The sequence below is a fragment of the Ranitomeya imitator genome, chromosome 3, assembly GCF_032444005.1.
Source record: "Ranitomeya imitator isolate aRanImi1 chromosome 3, aRanImi1.pri, whole genome shotgun sequence".
Classification (NCBI taxonomy): Eukaryota; Metazoa; Chordata; class Amphibia; order Anura; family Dendrobatidae; genus Ranitomeya; species Ranitomeya imitator.
This window is the reverse complement of record NC_091284.1, coordinates 742,058,049-742,078,373: the sequence shown is the minus strand read 5'-3', so window position 1 is coordinate 742,078,373 and position 20,325 is coordinate 742,058,049. Positions and strand designations below refer to the sequence as shown.

General features: G+C 43.7%; 1 protein-coding gene across 3 annotated transcripts in view; it reads right to left on the bottom strand.

The window, feature by feature from the left end:
* SERPINE3 (serpin family E member 3) overlaps positions 1-20,325 on the bottom strand; it is a 106,603-nt gene that overhangs the window by 8,557 nt on the left and 77,721 nt on the right. For all 3 annotated transcript variants that reach the window (XM_069760274.1, XM_069760276.1, XM_069760275.1), the window contains 4 exons: positions 16,841-17,039; positions 9,913-10,013; positions 9,737-9,823; positions 6,514-6,597 (listed from right to left, as the gene is read on the bottom strand). In XM_069760274.1, coding sequence (XP_069616375.1) covers positions 6,514-6,597; positions 9,737-9,823; positions 9,913-10,013; positions 16,841-17,039 — 471 coding nt within the window. The remainder of the gene's footprint in view (positions 1-6,513; positions 6,598-9,736; positions 9,824-9,912; positions 10,014-16,840; positions 17,040-20,325) is intronic.

Sequence of the window (20,325 nt, the reverse complement as noted above, 5' to 3'; positions counted from 1 at the left end):
AGGTCCCTGGCTCCCTGGTGCCCCAGCTTCTTCCTGTACCGAGCGGTCACCGTAACCGCTCATTACAGTAATGAATATGCGGCTCCACCTGTATTGGAGGTGGAGCTGCATATTCATTACTGTAATGAGCAGTACCATGTGACCGCTCAGTACAGGAAGAAGCTGCCAACGCCGGGAAGACAGGGACCTGCAAGGACCGCGCCAGGAGTAGGTGAGTATAACTAGACAGACCCCGCTCCCCCTCCCCTGCCGACCCCTGGGCATGACTCGAGTATAAGCCGAGAGGGGGACTTTCAGCCCAAAAAAGTGGGCTGAAAATCTTGGCTTATACTCGAGTATATACGGTAACACAAAACATATCGACCTAAATTTATCATTATCATGAAGTATAATGTGTCACGAACAAACAGTCTCTAAATCACTGGGATATATTGAAGCGTTCCAGAGTTATTACCATATAAAGTGACACTGGTCAGATTTAAAAAATGTGGCTCCGTCACTAAGCGGGTAACTCGGAGCCTGGGGAATAGTGAACTGACGGCTGTCGGGTATTGAACTGTGCGAATGTAACCTCAACTGAAATGGACTATATGCCGGTTCTGTGATTATCACATGGCCTACCATGGGTTATGGTGGTATAATAAACCGGGTCTGGACTTTTGGTAATGAGAAACGGTCGCTGTTTGTTTAAATATCGCCGCCAAGTGAGCGTACCCCAACCGGCTAGGTGATTGCTACGTCACAACCTGTAAGTAATCATCTTTTTTTCCCCTCTGTTTTCTTCTTTTGTGTTGTTCCAATAAAGGAAATAAAAGTGTATAACAAAACATGTGTGATTGTAACAAATTTCTGGGAAAAATATTTAATTTTCTGGAAAAATGTCAAGGGTGCAAACAATTTCAAAGGAGCCAACACTTTTGTCTTTGACTGTATATAATATATATCGTATATATTTTTATATCTCAACAAGCAGATTGGATGCTCTTGACTGATCACGTTAGGACTCAATTTTATAGGAGGTAAGCTGAAAGGCTTTCATTTTTGTTTGAGAAGCTAGCACAAGGGTTTTGTATAAAATTATTCACAAATCTGCCTTTACTTTTTTTTTCGTAAGGGAATCTGTCACCAGGTTTTTGTCACTTAATATTTTGTCACAATATTGTAGCGAGAGAGACCCTGATTTCAGCTGTGTCACTTACTGGGCTGCTTGTGTAGTTTTGACCAAATCCTTTTTATCAGCAGAAGATTATCACTAGAGGACTAGTAAACCTGCTGTATGTAGTCCTCCATATTCATGAGCTCTGCATAGCTCCACCCCACCACTGATTGGCAGCTTTTTGCCTATGCACAGTGTAAACAGAAATCTGCCAATCAGCGGTGTGGGCGGGGTTACACCGTTTTTAATCTATGTCTCTACATTATGCTGCTCCAATGTAAACACGACCTGATAATATCATTCTCCAGCTCAATATGATTATGGCGATACCAAACGTGTAGTTTTTGTGTTTTTTTTTGTTTTTTTTAAGTGGTGAAAAATAATTCTGAAATTTGTAAGTAAATAAGAATTTTCTTATGTTGCGATTTTCCGACACCTGTAACATTTTTCAACTTTTGGGATAAGATCCTGTGAGAGGGCTTGTTTTTTTGCGCCCTGAGTCGATGTTTTTATTGATATCACTTTGAGATAGATATGATGTTTTTGATCTCCAGTTATTACATGGTTTTTTTCTATTTTGATTTGTATTCTCTCATTACGCTGTTTACCGATCAGATTAATTTATTTCATATTTTGATAGATCAGACTTACGAATGCAGCGATCCACCTTTTTTTTTTTTCTTTTTATTTGAATGTGGTAAAGGGGGAGGTGACTTGAACTTTAACCCCTTTCTGACATCGGACGTACTATCCCGTCCATGTGGGGTGGCCCCCTATGACCATGGACGGGATAGTACGTCCAGCGCGATCGGCGGCGCTCACGGGGGGAGCGCCGCCGATCGCGGCCGGGTGTCAGCTGTTTATCGCAGCTGACATCCGGCACTATGTGCCAGGAGCGGTCACGGACCGCCCCCGGCACATTAACCCCCGGCACACCGCGATCAAAGATGATCGCGATGTGCCGGCGGTACAGGGAAGCTTCCCGCAGGGAGGGGGCTCCCTGCGGGCTTCCCTGAGCCCCCCGCAGCAACGCGATGTGATCGCGTTGCTGCGAGGGTCTCACCTCCCTCCCTGCTCCCTCCAGCCCCGGATCCAAGATGGCCGCGGATCCGGGTCCTGCAGGGAGGGAGGTGGCTTCACAGAGCCTGCTCAGAGCAGGCACTGTGAAGGCTGCAGCGCTGCATGTCAGATCAGTGATCTGACAGAGTGCTGTGCAAACTGTCAGATCACTGATCTGTGATGTCCCCCCCTGGGAAAAAGTAAAAAAAAAAAAATTTCAAATGTGTAAAAAAAAAAAAAAAAAAAAAAAAAATATTCCAAAATAATGAAAAAAAAATATATATTATTCCCATAAATACATTTCTTTATCTAAATAAAAAAAAAAAAAAAACAATAAAAGTACACATATTTAGTATCGCCGCATCCGTAACGGCCCGACCTATAAAACTGGCCCACTAGTTAACCCCTTCAGTAAACACCGTAAGAAAAAAAAAAAGGCAAAAAAACAACGCTTTATCATACCGCCGAACAAAAAGTGGAATAACACGCGATCAAAAGGACAGATATAAATAACCATGGTACCGCTGAAAGCGTCATCTTGTCCCGCAAAAAACGAGCCGCCATACAGCATCATCAGCAAAAAAGTAAAAAAGTTATAGTCATGAGAATAAAGCGATGCCAAAATAATTATTTTTTCTATAAAATAGTTTTTATCGTATAAAAGCGCCAAAACATTAAAAAATGATATAAATGAGGTGTCGCTGTAATCGTACTGACCCGAAGAATAAAACTGCTTTATCAATTTTACCAAACGCGGAACGGTATAAACGCCTCCCCCAAAAGAAATTCATGAATAGCTGGTTTTTGGTCATTCTGCCTCACAAAAATCGGAATAAAAAGCGATCAAAAAATGTCACGTGCCCGAAAATGTTACCAATAAAAACGTCAACTCATCCCGCAAAAAACAAGACCTCACATGACTCTGTGGACCAAAATATAGAAAAATTATAGCTCTCAAAATGTGGGAACGCAAAAAATATTTTTTGCAATAAAAAGCGTCTTTCAGTGTGTGACGGCTGCCAATCATAAAAATCCGCTAAAAAAACCCGCTATAAAAGTAAATCAAACCCCCCTTCATCACCCCCTTAGTTAGGGAAAAATTTAAAAAAATGTATTTATTTCCATTTTCCCATTAGGGCTAGGGTTAGTTAGGGCTAGGGCTGCAGTTTGGGTTGGGGCTAAAGTTACAGTTAGGGTTTAGATTACATTTACGGTTGGGAATAGGGTTGGGATTAGGGTTAGGTGTGTGTCAGGGTCAGAGGTGTATCAGGTATAATTGGGGGGTTTCCACTGTTTAGGCACATCAGGGGATTTCCAAACGCGACATGGAGTCAGATCTCAATTCCAGCCAATTCTGCGTTGAAAAAGTAAAACAGTGCTTCTTCCCTTCCGAGCTCTCCCGTGTGCCCAAACAGGGGTTTACCCCAACATATGGGGTATCAGCGTACTCAGGACAAATAGGACAACAACTTTTGGGGTCCAATTTCTCCTGTTACCCTTGGGAAAATACAAAACTCGGGGCTAAAACATATTTTTTGTGGGAAAAAAAAAGGATTTTTTATTTTCACGGCTCTGCGTTATAAACTGTAGTGAAGCACTTGGGGGTTCAAAGTTCTCACAACACATCTAGATTAGTTCCCTGGGGGGTCTAGTTTCCAATATGGGGTCACTTGTGGGGGGTTTCTACTGTTTAGGTACATTAGGGGTTCTGCAAACGCAATGTGACGTCTGCAGACCATTCTATCTAAGTCTGCATTCCAAATGGCGCTCCTTCCCTTCCGAGCTCTGCCATGCGCTCAAACGGTGGTTTCCCCCAACATATGGGGTATCAGCGTACTCAGGACAAATTGGACAACAACTTTTGGGGTCGAATTTCTCCTCTTACCCTCGGGAAAATACAAAACTGGGGGCTAAAAAATAATTTTGGGGGGAAAGATTTTTTTTTTTTAATTTTCACGGCTCTGCGTTACAAACTGTAGTGAAACACTTGGGGGTTCAAAGCTATCACAACACATCTAGATGAGTTCCTTAGGGGGTCTAGTTTCCAAAATGGTGTCACTTGTGGGAGGTTTCAATGTTTAGGCACATCAGTGGCTCTTCAAACGCAACATGACGTCCCATCTCAATTCCTGTCAATTTTGCATTGAAAAGTCAAACGGCGCTCCTTCCCTTCCGAGCTCTCCCATCCGCCCAAACAGTGGTTTACCCCCACATGTGGGGTATTGGCATACTCAGGACAAATTGTACAACAACTTTTGGGGTCCAATTTCTTCTCTTACCCTTGGGAAAATAAAAAATTGGGGGCCAAAAAAAAAAATTTTTGTGAAAAAATATTTTTTATTTTTACGGTTCTACATTATAAACTTCTGTGAAGCACTTGGTGGGTCAAAGTGCTCACCACACCTCTAGATAAGTTCCTTAGGGGGTCTACTTTGCAAAATGGTGTCACTTGTGGGGGGTTTCAATGTTTAGGCACATCAGTGGCTCTTCAAACGAAACATGGCGTCCCATCTCAATTCCAGTCAATTTTGCATTGAAAAGTCAAATGGCACTCCTTCGCTTCCGAGCTCTGCCATGCGCCCAAACAGTGGTTTACCCCCACATGTGGGGTATTGGCATACTCAGGACAAATTGTACAACAATGTTTGGGGTCCATTTTCTCCTGTTACCCTTGGTAAAATAAAACAAATTGGAGCTGAATTAAATTTTTTGTGAAAAAAAGTTAAATGTTCATTTTTATTTAAACATTCAAAAAATTCTTGTGAAGCACCAGAAGGGTTAATAAACTTCTTGAATATGGTTTTGAGCACCTTGAGGGGTGTAGTTTTTAGAATGGTGTCACACTTGGGTATTTTCTATCATATAGACCCCTCAAAATGACTTCAAATGAGATGTGGTCCCTAAAATAAAATGGTGTTGTAGAAATGAGAAATTGCTGGTCAACTTTTAACCCTTATAACTCCCTAATAAAAAAAAATTTTGGTTCCAAAATTGTGCTAATGTAAAGTAGACATGTGGGAAATGTTACTTATTAAGTATTTTGTGTGACATATCTCTGTGATTTAATTGCATAAAAATTCAAAGTTGGAAAATTGCGAAATTTTCATAATTTTCGCCAAATTTCCGTTTTTTTCACAAATAAACGCAGGTACTATCAAAGAATTTTTACCATTGTCATGAAGTACAATATGTCACGAGAAAACAATGTCAGAATCACCAGGATCCATTGAAGCGTTCCAGAGTTATAACCTCATAAAGGGACAGTGGTCAGAATTGTAAAAATTGGCCCGGTCATTAACGTGCAAACCACCCTTGGGGGTAAAGGGGTTAATCATTTTTTCTTCATTATTTTTTAAACTTTTTTTCTGATTTTACTTTTCACTGTATTTTAGTCCCCTTAGGCCCTTAGGGGACTTGAAGCTGCAATCATCTGATCGCGCTTGTTCTATACACAGCAATGTCAGAGCATTGCTGTATATAGCCAAAATCACCGCCTTCTATGAACACCAGCTGCAGACGTACCGTGATGACACACAGGGATATTCAGTAGATCACTGGCTGTCATAGCAACTCCTTAGCATTGTGCGATCGCCTCGTGGGAGTGCCGATGAGGGAATAGAACTAGTGATTATTTATTATGCTTTGCTTATATATCATATTCCGCAGCGCTTTACACACATTATCACTGTCCCCAACGGGACTCGCAATCTAATTCCCTATCTTAGAGTGTGGGAGGAAACCCAAGCAAACATACAAACTCCTTGCAAATGTTATCCTTCTGGGATTTGAACCCAGGACCCCAGTGCTTAAGTCACAGTGCTAACCACTGAGCCACCATGCTGCTCATAGTGGTGGGCAAACGTGCTTCGATAAGGTGTTATCTGAGCATGCACAGGTCCCAACTGAGTGTCTTCGGTGTGCTTGAAAAATATTTTTGATTACCCACGGCAGGATGTCTTGCCACAACACATGCAGGGATTGCCTAACACGTTCACTCATCACTAGATAGAACAGCGCGCCTCTCCTTCCGGTGCACATTAAATGCTGATGTGAGAGAAAGACAGTGGCATTTAACAGGTTAACGTCCCCAGACGCAGCTCAGCCCATGACTGTTGGAGGCAGATGAGACTGATCAGCCATCGTTTTTTAGGAAAGGTGCGGGCTTGGCATGCGAGGCAGGGGCATAGTACATCATAAGTCATTAAGGGATTAAAGACAAAGTTCCCTGTGGTTCAGCAAGAATATGTACATCATGTGATTGACAAAGTAGGCTCGTCACTTAAAGCCCTCTAATATACCTGAGTTGGCTTGTCTTAAGAAGAAGAAAAATGGTCTGTCTGCTTTAAACATAGGCATGCGGGATCTTTTCAGCAGCACCATTGCTGTAAGACACATTTATAGGAAGGGTTAATATTGCCAAGTCAAGAATGCATTTTGTCCATATAGTGATACGGGATGCATCTCTAAATCAGTGAATAAAGTTTTTTTTCCATTCAGTCCCATTGCTAAAGGTGTACAAAATCTGGCCCCTCGCTGTGCCGTATGTCTCTAACATCTGTCAATGAGGTTTTGGACTATGATTCGCCAAATTGGAGTGTGGTGCTATAATACGACATCTATCGCCTTTGTGACAAATCGGTTTGTGACATGTTTTCTCTATTAAATATTCCACCAACTGTGAGCAATATTGCCAAGTAAAAGAAACCCCAACAACCAGGGGCGGATTATAATAGGGTCAATCTGGGCGGTAGCCCAGGGCCCAGTGGTGTGGGGGGGCCCTGGGCTACCGCTCAGATTGCCCCCTGCCATCAGGGCATTACTGCCCTGACTCGCGTATGGGCCCGGTGGGCAGAGGGGGCCCGCATCGGGCCTAGTCTCACCGGGCCCCTACCGGCGCTGCGGCAGTTAAACGCTATTGATGTGCAGGCGCGCGCCCGCACGTCAATAGTTAACAGCCACCAGCCAATCGGAGGCTGGCAGCTGACATCAGCCGCAGGGCGCACGCCGCCGGCGTCTGACGTCATTGTCAGTCACCGACGACCGCACGCTGCTGGAGTGAGCTGCTTCGCCGAAGGAGCCCGGACAGGTGAGGAGAACTGTTTTTTGTTTTTTTTTTAATTGCGAACGGCAATCCAGGGGGCCTGGGCCAGAATGCTGGACACACTGGGGCAGAGATGATGGACACACTGGGGGCAGGATGCTGGACACACTGAGGGCAATATGCTGGAGCCACTGGGGCAGAATGCTGAACACAATGGGGCAGATTGCTGGAGACATGGGCAGATTGCTGGAGACACTGGGGCAGAATGCTGGACAAACTGGGGGCAATATGCTGGACACACAGGGGCAGGATGCTGGACACACTGAGGGCAATATGCTGGAGCCACTGGGGCAGAATGCTGAACACAATGGGGCAGATTGCTGGAGACACGGGCAGATTGCTGGAGACACTGGGGCAGAATGCTGGACAAACTGGGGGCAATATGCTGGACACACTGGGGCAGATTGCTGGACACACTGGGGCAATATGCTGGAGACACTGGGCAGATTGCTGGACACACTGGGGCAATATTCTGGACACACTGGGGCAGGATGCTGGACATTGGGGGCACAGATGCTGGACACACTGGGGGCAGATATGCTGGACACATTGGGGCAGAGATGCTGGACACTGGGGGCAGGACTGGAGACATGGGCAGAATGGAGATACGGGGCAGAATGAAAGACATGGGGCAGGATTGGAGACATAGTGCAAGATCATGGGGCAAGATGGATACGATGGAGACTGATGGGGCAGGATGGGGAGATTATATGGGGCAGAATGGATACTCATGAGGGCAGGATGGGATAACCTGGCTGGAGCCAGGAATGAGATACACGGGGCCAGGATGGGGGATATTTTTATTATCATAGGGGCTAATTAAGGGATATTATTACTGCAGTGATGTATTTTTTTTATTTTTTGAGGACACTGTTTTAAATGGGGGGGCGGTCCTGTTACTGTGTAGAGTGTCACTATGTCGCCTCTTTTTCTTCATGTGGTGTAATGTAGAAGTTGGGAAAAATTAAGTAATGTGTTCTGCAAGCGGAGCTTGAGATAACTGTTATTTCCTGCAGAGACGCGTCCTGGCTCGATGAAGTGATGGCGATCTGTGCTGGATGAAAGATGAAGGACTTCACCTAGAGATGTGACTGGAGAGTCAGTGTTACCTATACACTGACACTATACACTGTATACTATATGCAGAGGTCCTGTGTACAATGTCACTGGTGATCACTGTATTACCTCTACACAGACACTGCATACAAAGTACAGATCTCCTGTGACTACTGGCACTTATGGTGATAGAATTGTGTTGTTTTTTTTTTGTTTTGTTTTTTTCTTTCTAACTGAAGGGTAAATTGACTAGATCAATGGATGTTTGACAGATTATAGTTTCACACAGCAACTATTTTTCTGGAATAATCTGGTTCAGGTATATGATGACCCCGTTGCATGACCCGTCACATGACCCCATCACATGACCCTGTGACATGACCGGGGGGCCCACAGTGTCTGAACAGCCCGGGGCCCTGGCTACCCTTAATCCACCCCTGCCAACAACTCAGCCATGAAGTTAGAGCACGGTCACCAAGTGCGGAGGTGGATAATGTGTAAAAGGCATCAACGCTCTTCTGACACCATGACTGTAGAGTTCAAACCTCCTCTGACCTTAGCAGAAAAACTCATCGGGAACTTCGTGACATGGGTTTCCATAGGTGAGCAGCTGCACTAAGCACATGCACAGGAGGCAGTGGCTAGAAAGCTGCCGCCACTGGACTGTGGAGCAGAGGAAACATGTTCCGTGGGGCAAAGAGTCACACTTCTCGATCTGGCATCTGATGGAGGAGTGCAGGAGAATATCACCTGCCTGACTGCATTGTGCCAACTGTAAAGATTGGTGGAGGAGGAATAATTGGCCTTCAATAAGAGTCCTGGGATTCTAAGTTCCACTGAAAGGAAAGCTTAGCTTAATTTTTCAGCTTACCAAGACAATTCAGACATTTGTATCTTCCAAAGTTGTGGGAACATTTGGTGCAAATATTTGATCTCCATCACATTCATTGGGACTTACTCTACTTGGCTTTTCTTGGCGTCCTATAAACAATGGAGAAGTCGTCGTGCATTTGCACCTTCACTCCATTGAAGATTGAGCTGCAGAACCTATTTATGGGATCGCTGAGGATTCCAGCAGTCAGAAGTGCAGAGATCAGCAAGTTATGCCTTATTCTATGGATAGGGGATAACTTAGAAAGCATATGTACGTGTCTCAATACTTGTGTTCATATAATGCATCTATAAGGCACTGTCCAAAATAATTATTTCTATAGAAGTACAGTTGGGTGTGTAAACGAAAAAGCCACAATTAGATGGTGCCATACTTCAGGCAGGAAAACTGAATTTTTGGCCAAAATTTTGTGTACAGCATCATAGAGTATGTTGACAATGTGGAGTATAAACTGATGTGCCTTTTTACCCACCTGATACTCCTGAGCCTTTTGTGCCACCTTCTTCCACTTCAATCTCCGCTTTATGAGATGCTTGAGAAACATAAAGGCTTCTCTGTTCTGAAATTAGGTGGTACATTCATGGATTTCTACATAACAGTATACAGGAAAGATTTGAATGCTGGTCATTTTCCATGTGATGCAATTACCTGAAATCCCTTTAAAGTCTGCTTTCCTTGGGTCAAATAAATCAGAGACCCCCAGGGCTGGTAATAACAACCTTAGATCAGTGTAGCTTTCCAATTTAAATCTGCAATTAAGAATATAGTCAAATAGAAAAGTCATAAATTCTGGATCGTCTTTGATAAGTCAATATTGACGCTCCTAATAGAGAAAATGAACCCAATAATTTGTTACCCAATTCCGCCTGAATGCAGCCAACATGTTATGCTTGCAGAGACCTCAAGGTACCAAAACAGCAGAACCTCCCCCCATGCCCTCCCACAAGTGACCCCATTTCAGAAACTACACCCCTCAAGTTTCACTAGGTGTAATTTACCCTAGAGGCGTTTTCACCAAATTCTTTACTATTGGGTTGTGTGAAAATGCAAAATTACAATTGTTACCATAATTATAATTAACTCAACATGTTTCATATTTTTTTTCCATTACTAATGAGGGAAAAAGAAACCTGTGAATTATGCTATTTCTCACAAGTATGGCAATACCCTATACATGGTCATACACTACAGTTTGGGCACACAGCAGGGCTCAGAAGACGAGTGTCATCTGGCTTCTGGGGTGCAGATTTTCCTGGAGTAGTTTGTGGGTGCAATTTTCAGAGCCCCTGAGGTGGCAAAACATCAGAAATCCCCACTTTACACTCAGGGAACCCATCTACAGGTATAGTGACTATTGGCCCAATCTGTGATTTCTAGAAACTAGTATGCAGTGAATTTCACAGAGTGAAACATTTCCAACATGCCATTTTAGTTCATAATGCCCCCCAAAAAGAGGACTTAACTCTATAGCGCCACCTGTTGGAAGTAGCGATCCTACAAGTCACAATCAACTCTTTAACGAGTCGTGCAATATGACTTAGGATAAAAGCCAAATTAGTATCTCAATTCGCAGACACGGTGTTTCGGGCTGTTGGCCCTCGTCAGTGCGAAGCATGAGAACTAATTTGGCTAGGTGCTCCTGAAGACACAGACCCATAAATTAAGAGTTGTCCAGTATTTAACAATTAATGACTCTTCTCAATGAGATCTGTTATGACCTGGTGGTTAGGAGCACCCAACCTGATAGTTAAACTCATACAGGACGAGCTCTGGGATGTGGGAGCTCTGCTGACCGCAAGCCCTAATCCTATCGCACACACTAAAAATAGCCGTGGAGCGCTCCTGACGCTCCCTAAGCGCCTCGTCACAGCCTCAGAGCTAGCTAGCCCTAGAGATAGAAAATAAAGCCTACCTTGCCTCAGAGAAATTCCCCAAAGGAATAGGCAGCCCCCCACATATAATGACTGTGAGTAAAGATGAAAGTCACAAACGCAGAAATGAAATAGGTTTCAGCAAAGGGAGGCCAGACTTACTAAACAGACAGAGGATAGGAAAGGAATCTTTGCGGTCAGCACAAAAACCTACAAAAGACCACGCAGAGTGTGCAAAAGGGTCCTCCGCACCGACTCACGGTGCGGGGTGCCACTCTGCATCCCAGAGCTTCCAGCTAGCAAGACAAAATCAGGATAACCAGCTGGACAAAGAAACAATGAGCAAAAATAACAATAAGGAACTTAGCTTTTGCAGGAGAAGACAGGTCACCAGGCAGATCCAGGAGCGAACTGAACCAATGCTAAAACATTGACAGCTGGCATGGAGTAACGATCTGAGTGGAGTTAAATAGAGAAGCCAACCAAAGGATAAACCACGTCACTTGTGTAAGGAACCTCAGAAGCAGCAGCTTCACTCATAGCCACCCGAGGGAGCCCATAGACAGAACTCGCCGAAGTACCATTCACGACCACAGGAGGGAGTTCGACAACAGAATTCACAACAGTACCCCCCCCTTGAGGAGGGGTCACCGAACCCTCACCAGAGCCCCCAGGCCGATCAGGATGAGCCAAATGAAAGGCACGAACAAGATCGGCAGCATGAACATCAGTCAAAAACCCAGGAATTATCTTCTTGACCATAACCCTTCCACTTGACCAGGTACTGGAGTTTCCGTCTCGAAACACGAGAATCCAAAATCTTCACCACATACTCCAACTCCCCCTCGACCAACACCGGGGCAGGAGGATCAACGGAGGGAACCATAGGCGCCACGTATCTCCGCAACAACGACCTATGGAACACATTATGGATGGCAAAAGAAGCTGGAAGGTCCAAACGAAATGACACAGGATTAAGAACCTCAGAAATCTTATATGGTCCAATGAAACGAGGCTTAAACTTAGGAGAGGAAACCTTCATAGGACCGTGACGAGATGACAACCAAACCAAATCCCCAACACGAAGTCGGGGACCAACACAACGCCGGCGGTTAGCGAAACGTTGAGCCTTCTCCTGGGACAATGTCAAATTGTGCACCACATGAGTCCAAATCTGCTGCAACCTGTCCACCACCGCATCCACACCAGGACAGTCCGAAGGCTCAACCTGCCCTGAAGAGAAACGAGGATGGAAACCAGAATTGCAGAAAAAAGGAGAAACTAAAGTAGCCGAGCTGGCCCGATTATTAAGGGCGAACTCAGCCAAAGGCAATAAGGACACCCAATCATCCTGATCAGCAGAAACAAAGCATCTCAGATATGTCTCCAAAGTCTGATTAGTTCGTTCGGTTTGGCCATTAGTCTGAGGATGGAAAGCCGAAGAAAAAGACAAATCAATGCCCATCTTAGCGCAAAAGGATCGCCAAAACCTCGAAACAAACTGGTAACCTCTGTCCGAGACGGTGTTCTCCGGAATGCCATGCAAATAAACCACATGCTGGAAAAACAATGGCACCAAATCAGAGGAGGAAGGCAGTTTAGATAAGGGTACCAAATGGACCATCTTAGAGAAGTGATCACAAACCACCCAAATGACCGACATCTTCGGAATCGGCAAGGGCAAAAGCAACCCACTGGCACGAGAACAGCAGGGCTTAGCCCAAGCACAAATCCCACAGGACTGCACAAAAGAACGCACATCCCATGACAAAGAAGGCCACCAAAAAGATCTAGCCACCAAATCTCTGGTACCAAAGATTCCAGGATGACCGATATCGTTAACGATATCATTGCTTTTTATGACGTAGCAACGATATCGTTAACGAAATCGTTATGTGTGACAGCGACCAACGATCAGGCTCCTGCTGGGAGATCGTTGGTCGCTGGGGAAAGTCCAGCACTTTATTTTGTCGCTGGATCTCCCGCTGACATCGCTGTATCGGCGTGTGACGCCGATCCAGCGATGTCTTCACTGGTAACCAGGGTAAATATCGGGTTACTAAGCGCAGGGCCGCGCTTAGTAACCTGATGTTTGCCCTGGTTACCGTTGTAAATGTAGAAAAAAAAACACTACATACTTACATTCCCGGTGTCTGGTCATGTCCCTCGCCTTCAGCCGTAAAGTACAGCGGTGACGTCACCACTGCACAGCGTGCTTTACGGCCGGCTGGCGCTCACCAGTCAGTGCGGGAAGCTGACGGCGGGGGACATGACCAGACACCGGGAATGTAAGTATGTAGTGTTTGTTTTTTTTACATTTACAACGGTAACCAGGGTAAACATCGGGTTACTGAGCGCGGCCCTGCGCTTAGTAACCCGATATTTACCCTGGTTACCAGTGAAGACATCGCTGGATCGGCATCACACACCGATTCAGCGATGTCAGCGGGAGATCCAGCGACAAAATAAAGTGCTGGACTTTCCCCAGCGACCAACGATCTCCCAGCAGGAGCCTGATCGTTGGTCGCTGTCACACATAACGATTTTGTTAACGATATCGTTGCTACGTCACAAAAAGCAATGATATCGTTAACGATATCGTTCAGTGTGATGGTACCTTTAGGGTTATGGCTTCTTCACTATCATCGTTAGGAAAGGCCAGGTGATGTAAATTTCCCAGCTTTATAAAAACCCAGCTCCCTCAAATCTTATGCCAAAAAACAGCAGCCATGGATTCATATAAGCAACTGCCTAGCACTCTGAAAGTGGTTCAGGTCCACAAAGCAGGAGAAGGCTATAAGAAGATATCAAAGGATTTTAAAGTTGCACTTTCTTCAGTTCAAAATTTAATTAAGGAATGTTAGTTAACAGTAACAGTGGAGGTCAAAATAATGCCTGGAAGATTAAGCAAGATTTCAGTGAGAGCTGCACAAATATGGCCTTCATAGAAGAGTTATCAGAAGAAAACCTCCCCTGCGTCCTCACCATAAAATTCAACTTTAAAAGTATGCAAAAGAACATTTAAACAAGCCTGATGCATTTTGGAAACAAGTTATGTTCGCATGTTTGCTGTACCCAAAGCGCTGTCATCTATTGAACGCAGGTGAATCCTTATGTGTTCACTGAACCGTACGGATTCACAGTGTTCAGTACATTCTGTGGGTGAAATTTCCCTTGTGGAGATTAGCGCTTCCGCAAGAGAAATTGACATGCTACCGTCTTGAAAGACACGCCGCATGTCTGTCTCCGTCGGTGAGCCGCGGGCATCTGTGGACGCATAGTGGGATGGGATTTCTTGAAATCCCATCCACTATTCTGTAACATCTGTATGCTGCACAAGTACGCAGCAACCAACACGAAGCGTTTACTGATCGTGTGCACATAACCTTTGGCCACAATGATCAAAAGTATGTGTGGAGGAAAAAAGGGCACAGAATTTCAGAAAAAGAACATCTCGACAACCATTAATCATAGGGGTGAATCAATCATGCTTTGGGGTTGTGTTGCAGCCAATGGCACTGGGAACATTTCAGGAGTAGAGAAAAGAATGGATTCAATTAAATTTCAACAAATTCTTGATGCAATCATAACACCATCTGTAAAAATAACGAAGTTGAAAAGATGGCTTCTGCAAATTTGATATTTATCTTAAACACATGTCAAAATCCATAGTAGACCTCAATGATATAAAATCAAGGTGTTCAAATAGACAAAAGTGGTTTAATTCAATAATTTTCAAGGTTCAAATGACCTCTCCCTCAGGACATAACCACAATTGTACCTTGTGGTACACTTGTGGTTATGTCCTGAGGAAGAGGTCATTTGAACCTTGAAAAGCGTTGAATTAAACCACTTTTGTCTATTTGAGTACCTTGATTTTATATCATTATTGGCAGCGCGGACTAAACCCATAAAATCCTCTATCTTGTCATATTGATACGGTCTCTTGCAGGCCCATGGATCTGCTGCAGCTGGAATCCTCATTGAGATCTATATGCCTTACCAATAGATCTATCAGGTTAGTGCAATTTGAATTGAATGAAATTTGTGTCCATCAGATAAGACCCTATTGCGCTGATCTCTTCTACAGTTTATTCCCAATTTATACCTTTGGCCTAAGACAGCTCAAAATCCCATGGCTTCCATTACCACCTATATGCTGATGATACTCGGATCTACCTCCCCAGCACAGATATCAGAAAAACTTATCTTTCTTCCATCTTGCCTAACCCCCCTGCCCGATAAATCTATCACAATAACAACACCTTAGAATAACTCTCGACGCTGCCCTGTCCTTCAAACCGCACATCCTAAGTCTCGCCACCTCCTGCAGCCTCCAACTAAACAATATAATAATAATAATAATCTTTATTTTTATATAGCGCTAACATATTCTGCAGTGCTTTACATTTTGCACACATTATCATCACTGTCCCCGATGGGGCTCACAATCTAAATTTCCTATCAGTATGTCTTTGGAATGTGGGAGGAAACCGGAATACCCAGAGGAAACCCACGCAAACCCGGGGAGAACATACAAACTCTTTGCAGATGTTGTCCTTGGTGGGGTTTGAACCCAGGACTCGAGCGCTGCAGGCTGCAGTGCTAACCACTGCGCCACCGTGCGTTTCGAGAGTACGTCCTTTCCTCAGTCCTGAATCTACTGAAATGTTAGTGCATACCCTCATCATATTGCGCCTCAACTACTGCAATATCCTCCATCATTAAATCGCTGGCCGACTATTCCACCTTCTCCACTCTATTCCTCTACTTCTCCCCTCTGCAAACCCCTTAATTGGCTCCCAATTACTCAACATATCCAGTTCAAACTACCAACGCTGACCTACAAAGCCATTCATAATCTGTCTCCTCTATATATCTCCAAACTAATCTCCCTATATCTTCCAGCATGCAATCTCTGATCCTTCCAAGAACTCCTTTGCTCCTCCACACTCATACACTCCTCACCCAATCACCTCCAAGACATCCCGAGGATATGGGTCCTTTGGAATCTGTGCCCCCAACACATCCGATTATCAGCCACACTTGGAACCTACAAACTGTACTTGAAAACCCATCTCTTCAAGAAAGCTTACAGCCTGCAATGACGCCGCTGCCACCTCTGTACCACCAGAGTTGCCGCATTGACCTACTCTACTGTCTCCTTCCCCATTATCTGGTAGACTGAAAGCCAGTAAGGGCAGGGCCATCTCCTCTCTGTACCAGTTGGTCATTGTTAGTTTGTTCACCGTATTTTATATTTGTATTTTGTATGGAACTGTTTCTCTTGTACAGCTCCATGAAATCAATGGTGCTCTAAAAATAAATAACAATAGTAACCGATGAAACACTGATGGTAAAAACTGACAGTGACCAAATGGTGATGAAAAAAATTGGTAAATTGTTTTTATGTATGAGAAAAAAATTATGGATGTTTCAATAATGCCTTAATTATAGGCCGATCTGGTAGCATGGGTACCTGAACCAGGGAAGTAAATGCTACTAAGTATGGAAATAAAGCTGGGAAAGTTGTAATATTAATGTAAGTTGTAAGATTAGTGAAGAGATTCATGTTTTCCTGCCTCAGAATTAAGGTTGGGTCTACATGTGCTCATTTTTTGAGCCAAAAGTGAAGAAAAGTATGACTTCTCTCAACGCTCAAACTATTTAGCCTTTATGATTAAAACACTATAGGCTTTTTTTACCTGGGCAAAAAGACATCCATTCTGATTCTCTTCATACCATTGGCCCACATTGCAATGGTCTTTGATATCAGGTTCGATTCAATGGAAGCCAAGTGTGTGTTTCTGTCTGTCGGAAGCACCACGAACATGCTGACTGTGTTCCCCAGATAGGGTAGCTCCACTACTGTAAACTTCTTGAGGGATGGCGTTTCAAACTGACCTGTAAAAGAATTTCACAAGCTAAGTTTATATTCTGGTTACTGGGGAGGGCTTAGGGGTGGCAATGAAATGATTATTCTACATGTTGACATATCAGTAATTTAAGGGGATTATTCAGTGTTAGAATACTTGCCCAAGGGCTTTATTTGTTCTTGCAGGTCATCCATATTTATGACCTGTAATATCAGTCACAACCTGGCAATGGCCAAGAGTGACTATAAAAAAGGTCTCCTTTAGACATTGTCACATGTAGCGTAAACACCGTGTTTTGTTTCTGCAGAAAATCTGATACGTTTAACAGTTCAAGCAAAGTTGATGTGATTTCATGAAATTTCATGCTCGCTGTACCTATAAAAGAAGGGATGTGACTCTGTAACCCATGGCCACATTTCTCTCTAGAATCCCTTGATAGTCTTGAGATTTTATTGTACCCTGCACAGATTTTAGACACCCTGTGCAAGATGTAGCAAAGCAGCCACAGAACATAACAGCCTCCTCCATGTTTCACAGTAGGGACAGTGTTCTTTTCTTGATATGCTTCATTTTTCTGTCTGTGAACATAGAGCTGATGTGCCTTGCCCAAAAGTTACATTGTTGTCTCAACTGTCCATATGACATTCTCCCAGAAGCATTTTGGCTTGTCAACATGTAGTTTGGTAAATTCCAGTCTGGCTTTTTTATGATTTTTTTTCTCAACAATGGTGTCCTCCTTGGTCGTTTCCCATGAAGTCCACTTTGGCTCATACAACGACGGATGGTGCCATCTGACACGGATGTTCCTTGAGCTTGAAGTTCACCTTTAATCTGTTTAGAAGTTTATCTGGGCTCTTTTGTCACCATTCGTATTATCCGTCTCTTTGATTTGTCATCAATTTTTCTCCTGCGGCCACGTCCAGGGAGGTTGGCTACAGTCCCATGGATCTTACATTTCTGAATAATATGTGCAACTGTAGTCACAGGAATATCAAGCTGCTTGGAGATGGTCTTATAACTTTTACCTTTAACATATTTGTCTATAATTTTCTTTCTAATCTCCTGAGACAACTATCCTTCGCTCCCTCTGGTCCATGTTGAGTGTGATACACACCATGTCACCAAACAGCACAATGAGCATCTGTAGCCCTATATCCAGGCCACTCACTGATTACAAGATTGTAGACACCTGTGATGCTAGTTAGTGGACACACCTTGATTTAAAGGGAACCTGTCACCCCGTTTTTTCAAGAAGAGCTAAAAATAGCGTTAAATAGGGGCAGAGCTGTGCTTTACATTAGTGTATTTTGTGAGCCCTTATTCCCCACCTATGCTGCCGAAATACCTTTGTAAAGTCGCTGTTTTGGGCTGTCACTCACGCTGGTCAGGTCATATGGGCGTGGTGACAGCGCTGTTTCTCCCCCAGATCTCCGTTGGTGGCGTAGTGGTGTGCGCATGTCCAACTGGCGAATCCACTGCGTAGCTTGAAGGAAAATAGCGCAATCTGCGCTATTCAGCCGTTTATCGGTGGGCGCGGCCATCTTTGTGAGGCCGCGCGTGCGCAGATGGTTCTTCTCGGCTTCCCGGGGCTTCAGGAAAATGGCCGCGGGATGCCGCGCGTGTGCAGATGGCGATCTCGGCGGCCATTTTTCTGAAGCCGAGTTCGCATAGGTGGGGAATAAAGGCTCCAAAATACACTAATGTAAAGCACAGCTCTGCCCCTATTTAACGCTATTTTTAGCTCTTCTTGAAAAAAACGTGGTGACAGGTTCCCTTTAACATGTCCCTTTTGTCAGATTATTTTCAGGGGTACCATCATTTCTGTCCAGGCCTATTGCCAACAATTTTGACCATGTGTGTGAGTATTTATTTTGACATTCCTTCCTCTTAACATTTTGAAAATCTCATAGTAAGACCAAATAAAGTTCATGTGACTTCTTTAATTCAACTCTTGAACTCTGCTCCAAACTAGGCACTGTCCAATCAAAAGGCTGAAAAAAACCCTTTAGGAGAAAAAAATATCTTAAAAACTCTACAGGAAACAAAATTTTCTCCAAAAACTCCCTGAGGATATGTTCACACGTTGCGATTTTGTTTCTACAAAAAACGCAGGTTTTACTTCATTTTTTGCTGCCTATTTGCTGCATTTTGTTGTCTCTTGTGCATGCTTATAAAATGTAGTGCCCCCCCTCCCAAAAAAAAATCATGATATAACCTCCTTATGGTTTTTGCACCAAAAATGAAGCAAACCTGATACCTGTGTTTTTTTGCTGTGTTTTCCTACTTACCCATTGTTTCCTACGAGTGAAAAAATGCTGCAAAATATCTGAAAGAGATATTCTGCAGTTTTCAAAAACACATCAGTTTTCCAAATCAGTTGGGAAAAAAAAATCGAGTGTACATGAGATGTCTGAAATCTCATAGGCTTTGCTCATACTGTAAGGGTATGTTTCCACGTTCAGAAAACGCTGCGTTGAGCCGTAGTGTCAAACACGCAACGTCCAGATGTTACAGCATTTCATGAAATCCCGTCTCCACTATGCATTAAAAGACGCATGCGGTAGACCCGCGAAAACGCACATGCGGCGTGTCTTTAAGGAACGCAGCATGTCCTTACAATGCTGAAACAACGCAGGGACAGCGCAGGTGACCTGCCAGTGACCTCAGGTGCAGATGTGGTCAGGATTTTACCTGCATAAAATCCTGACCAATTCCTGATGCAATCCTGAACGTGGACACATACCCTTAAACGCAGCTTAAAATTTGCATTAAAAAAAAGATAAAAAATGCAACGTGTGAACATAGCCTAAGGCTATGTACGCACACAGTCTTCTAAACTCATTGTTTTTGTGAAGTCTTTTTATTGTTGTTTTCCGGTCGTTTTTTAATTCCTTTAAATAATGAAGAAACCGCTAGCTTTTTTTTTAAGCAAAAACTATGTAAACAAAACAAAAGACCTGGGCATTTTCTGGGCGTCATCAGAACTTTCCATTGACTTGTATTGGAAAGAATAGAGCTCTGTCCAAACTGAAAACACCAGTAGAATGATTTTGGCTTATTATTGACCAAATACTGAACATGGGAACACTATAATTTTACAGTTTTTTTTAAAGCTGTGTAAAGAAAAAAAAACCAAAATACATTGAGAATGCATCATGTGGACACTGCCGAATTGTTTTGTTGGGTCAAACAGATGCTGTTACTTTGCTTCCTTTGAGTTCAGACCAGCACTTCAGCTGTTTCAGTGAGGTCTTCAGCTATGTGCACACTTTTTTAGGGGCTTTCCAAAAAGACAAATTTTTCATGTGGTAACT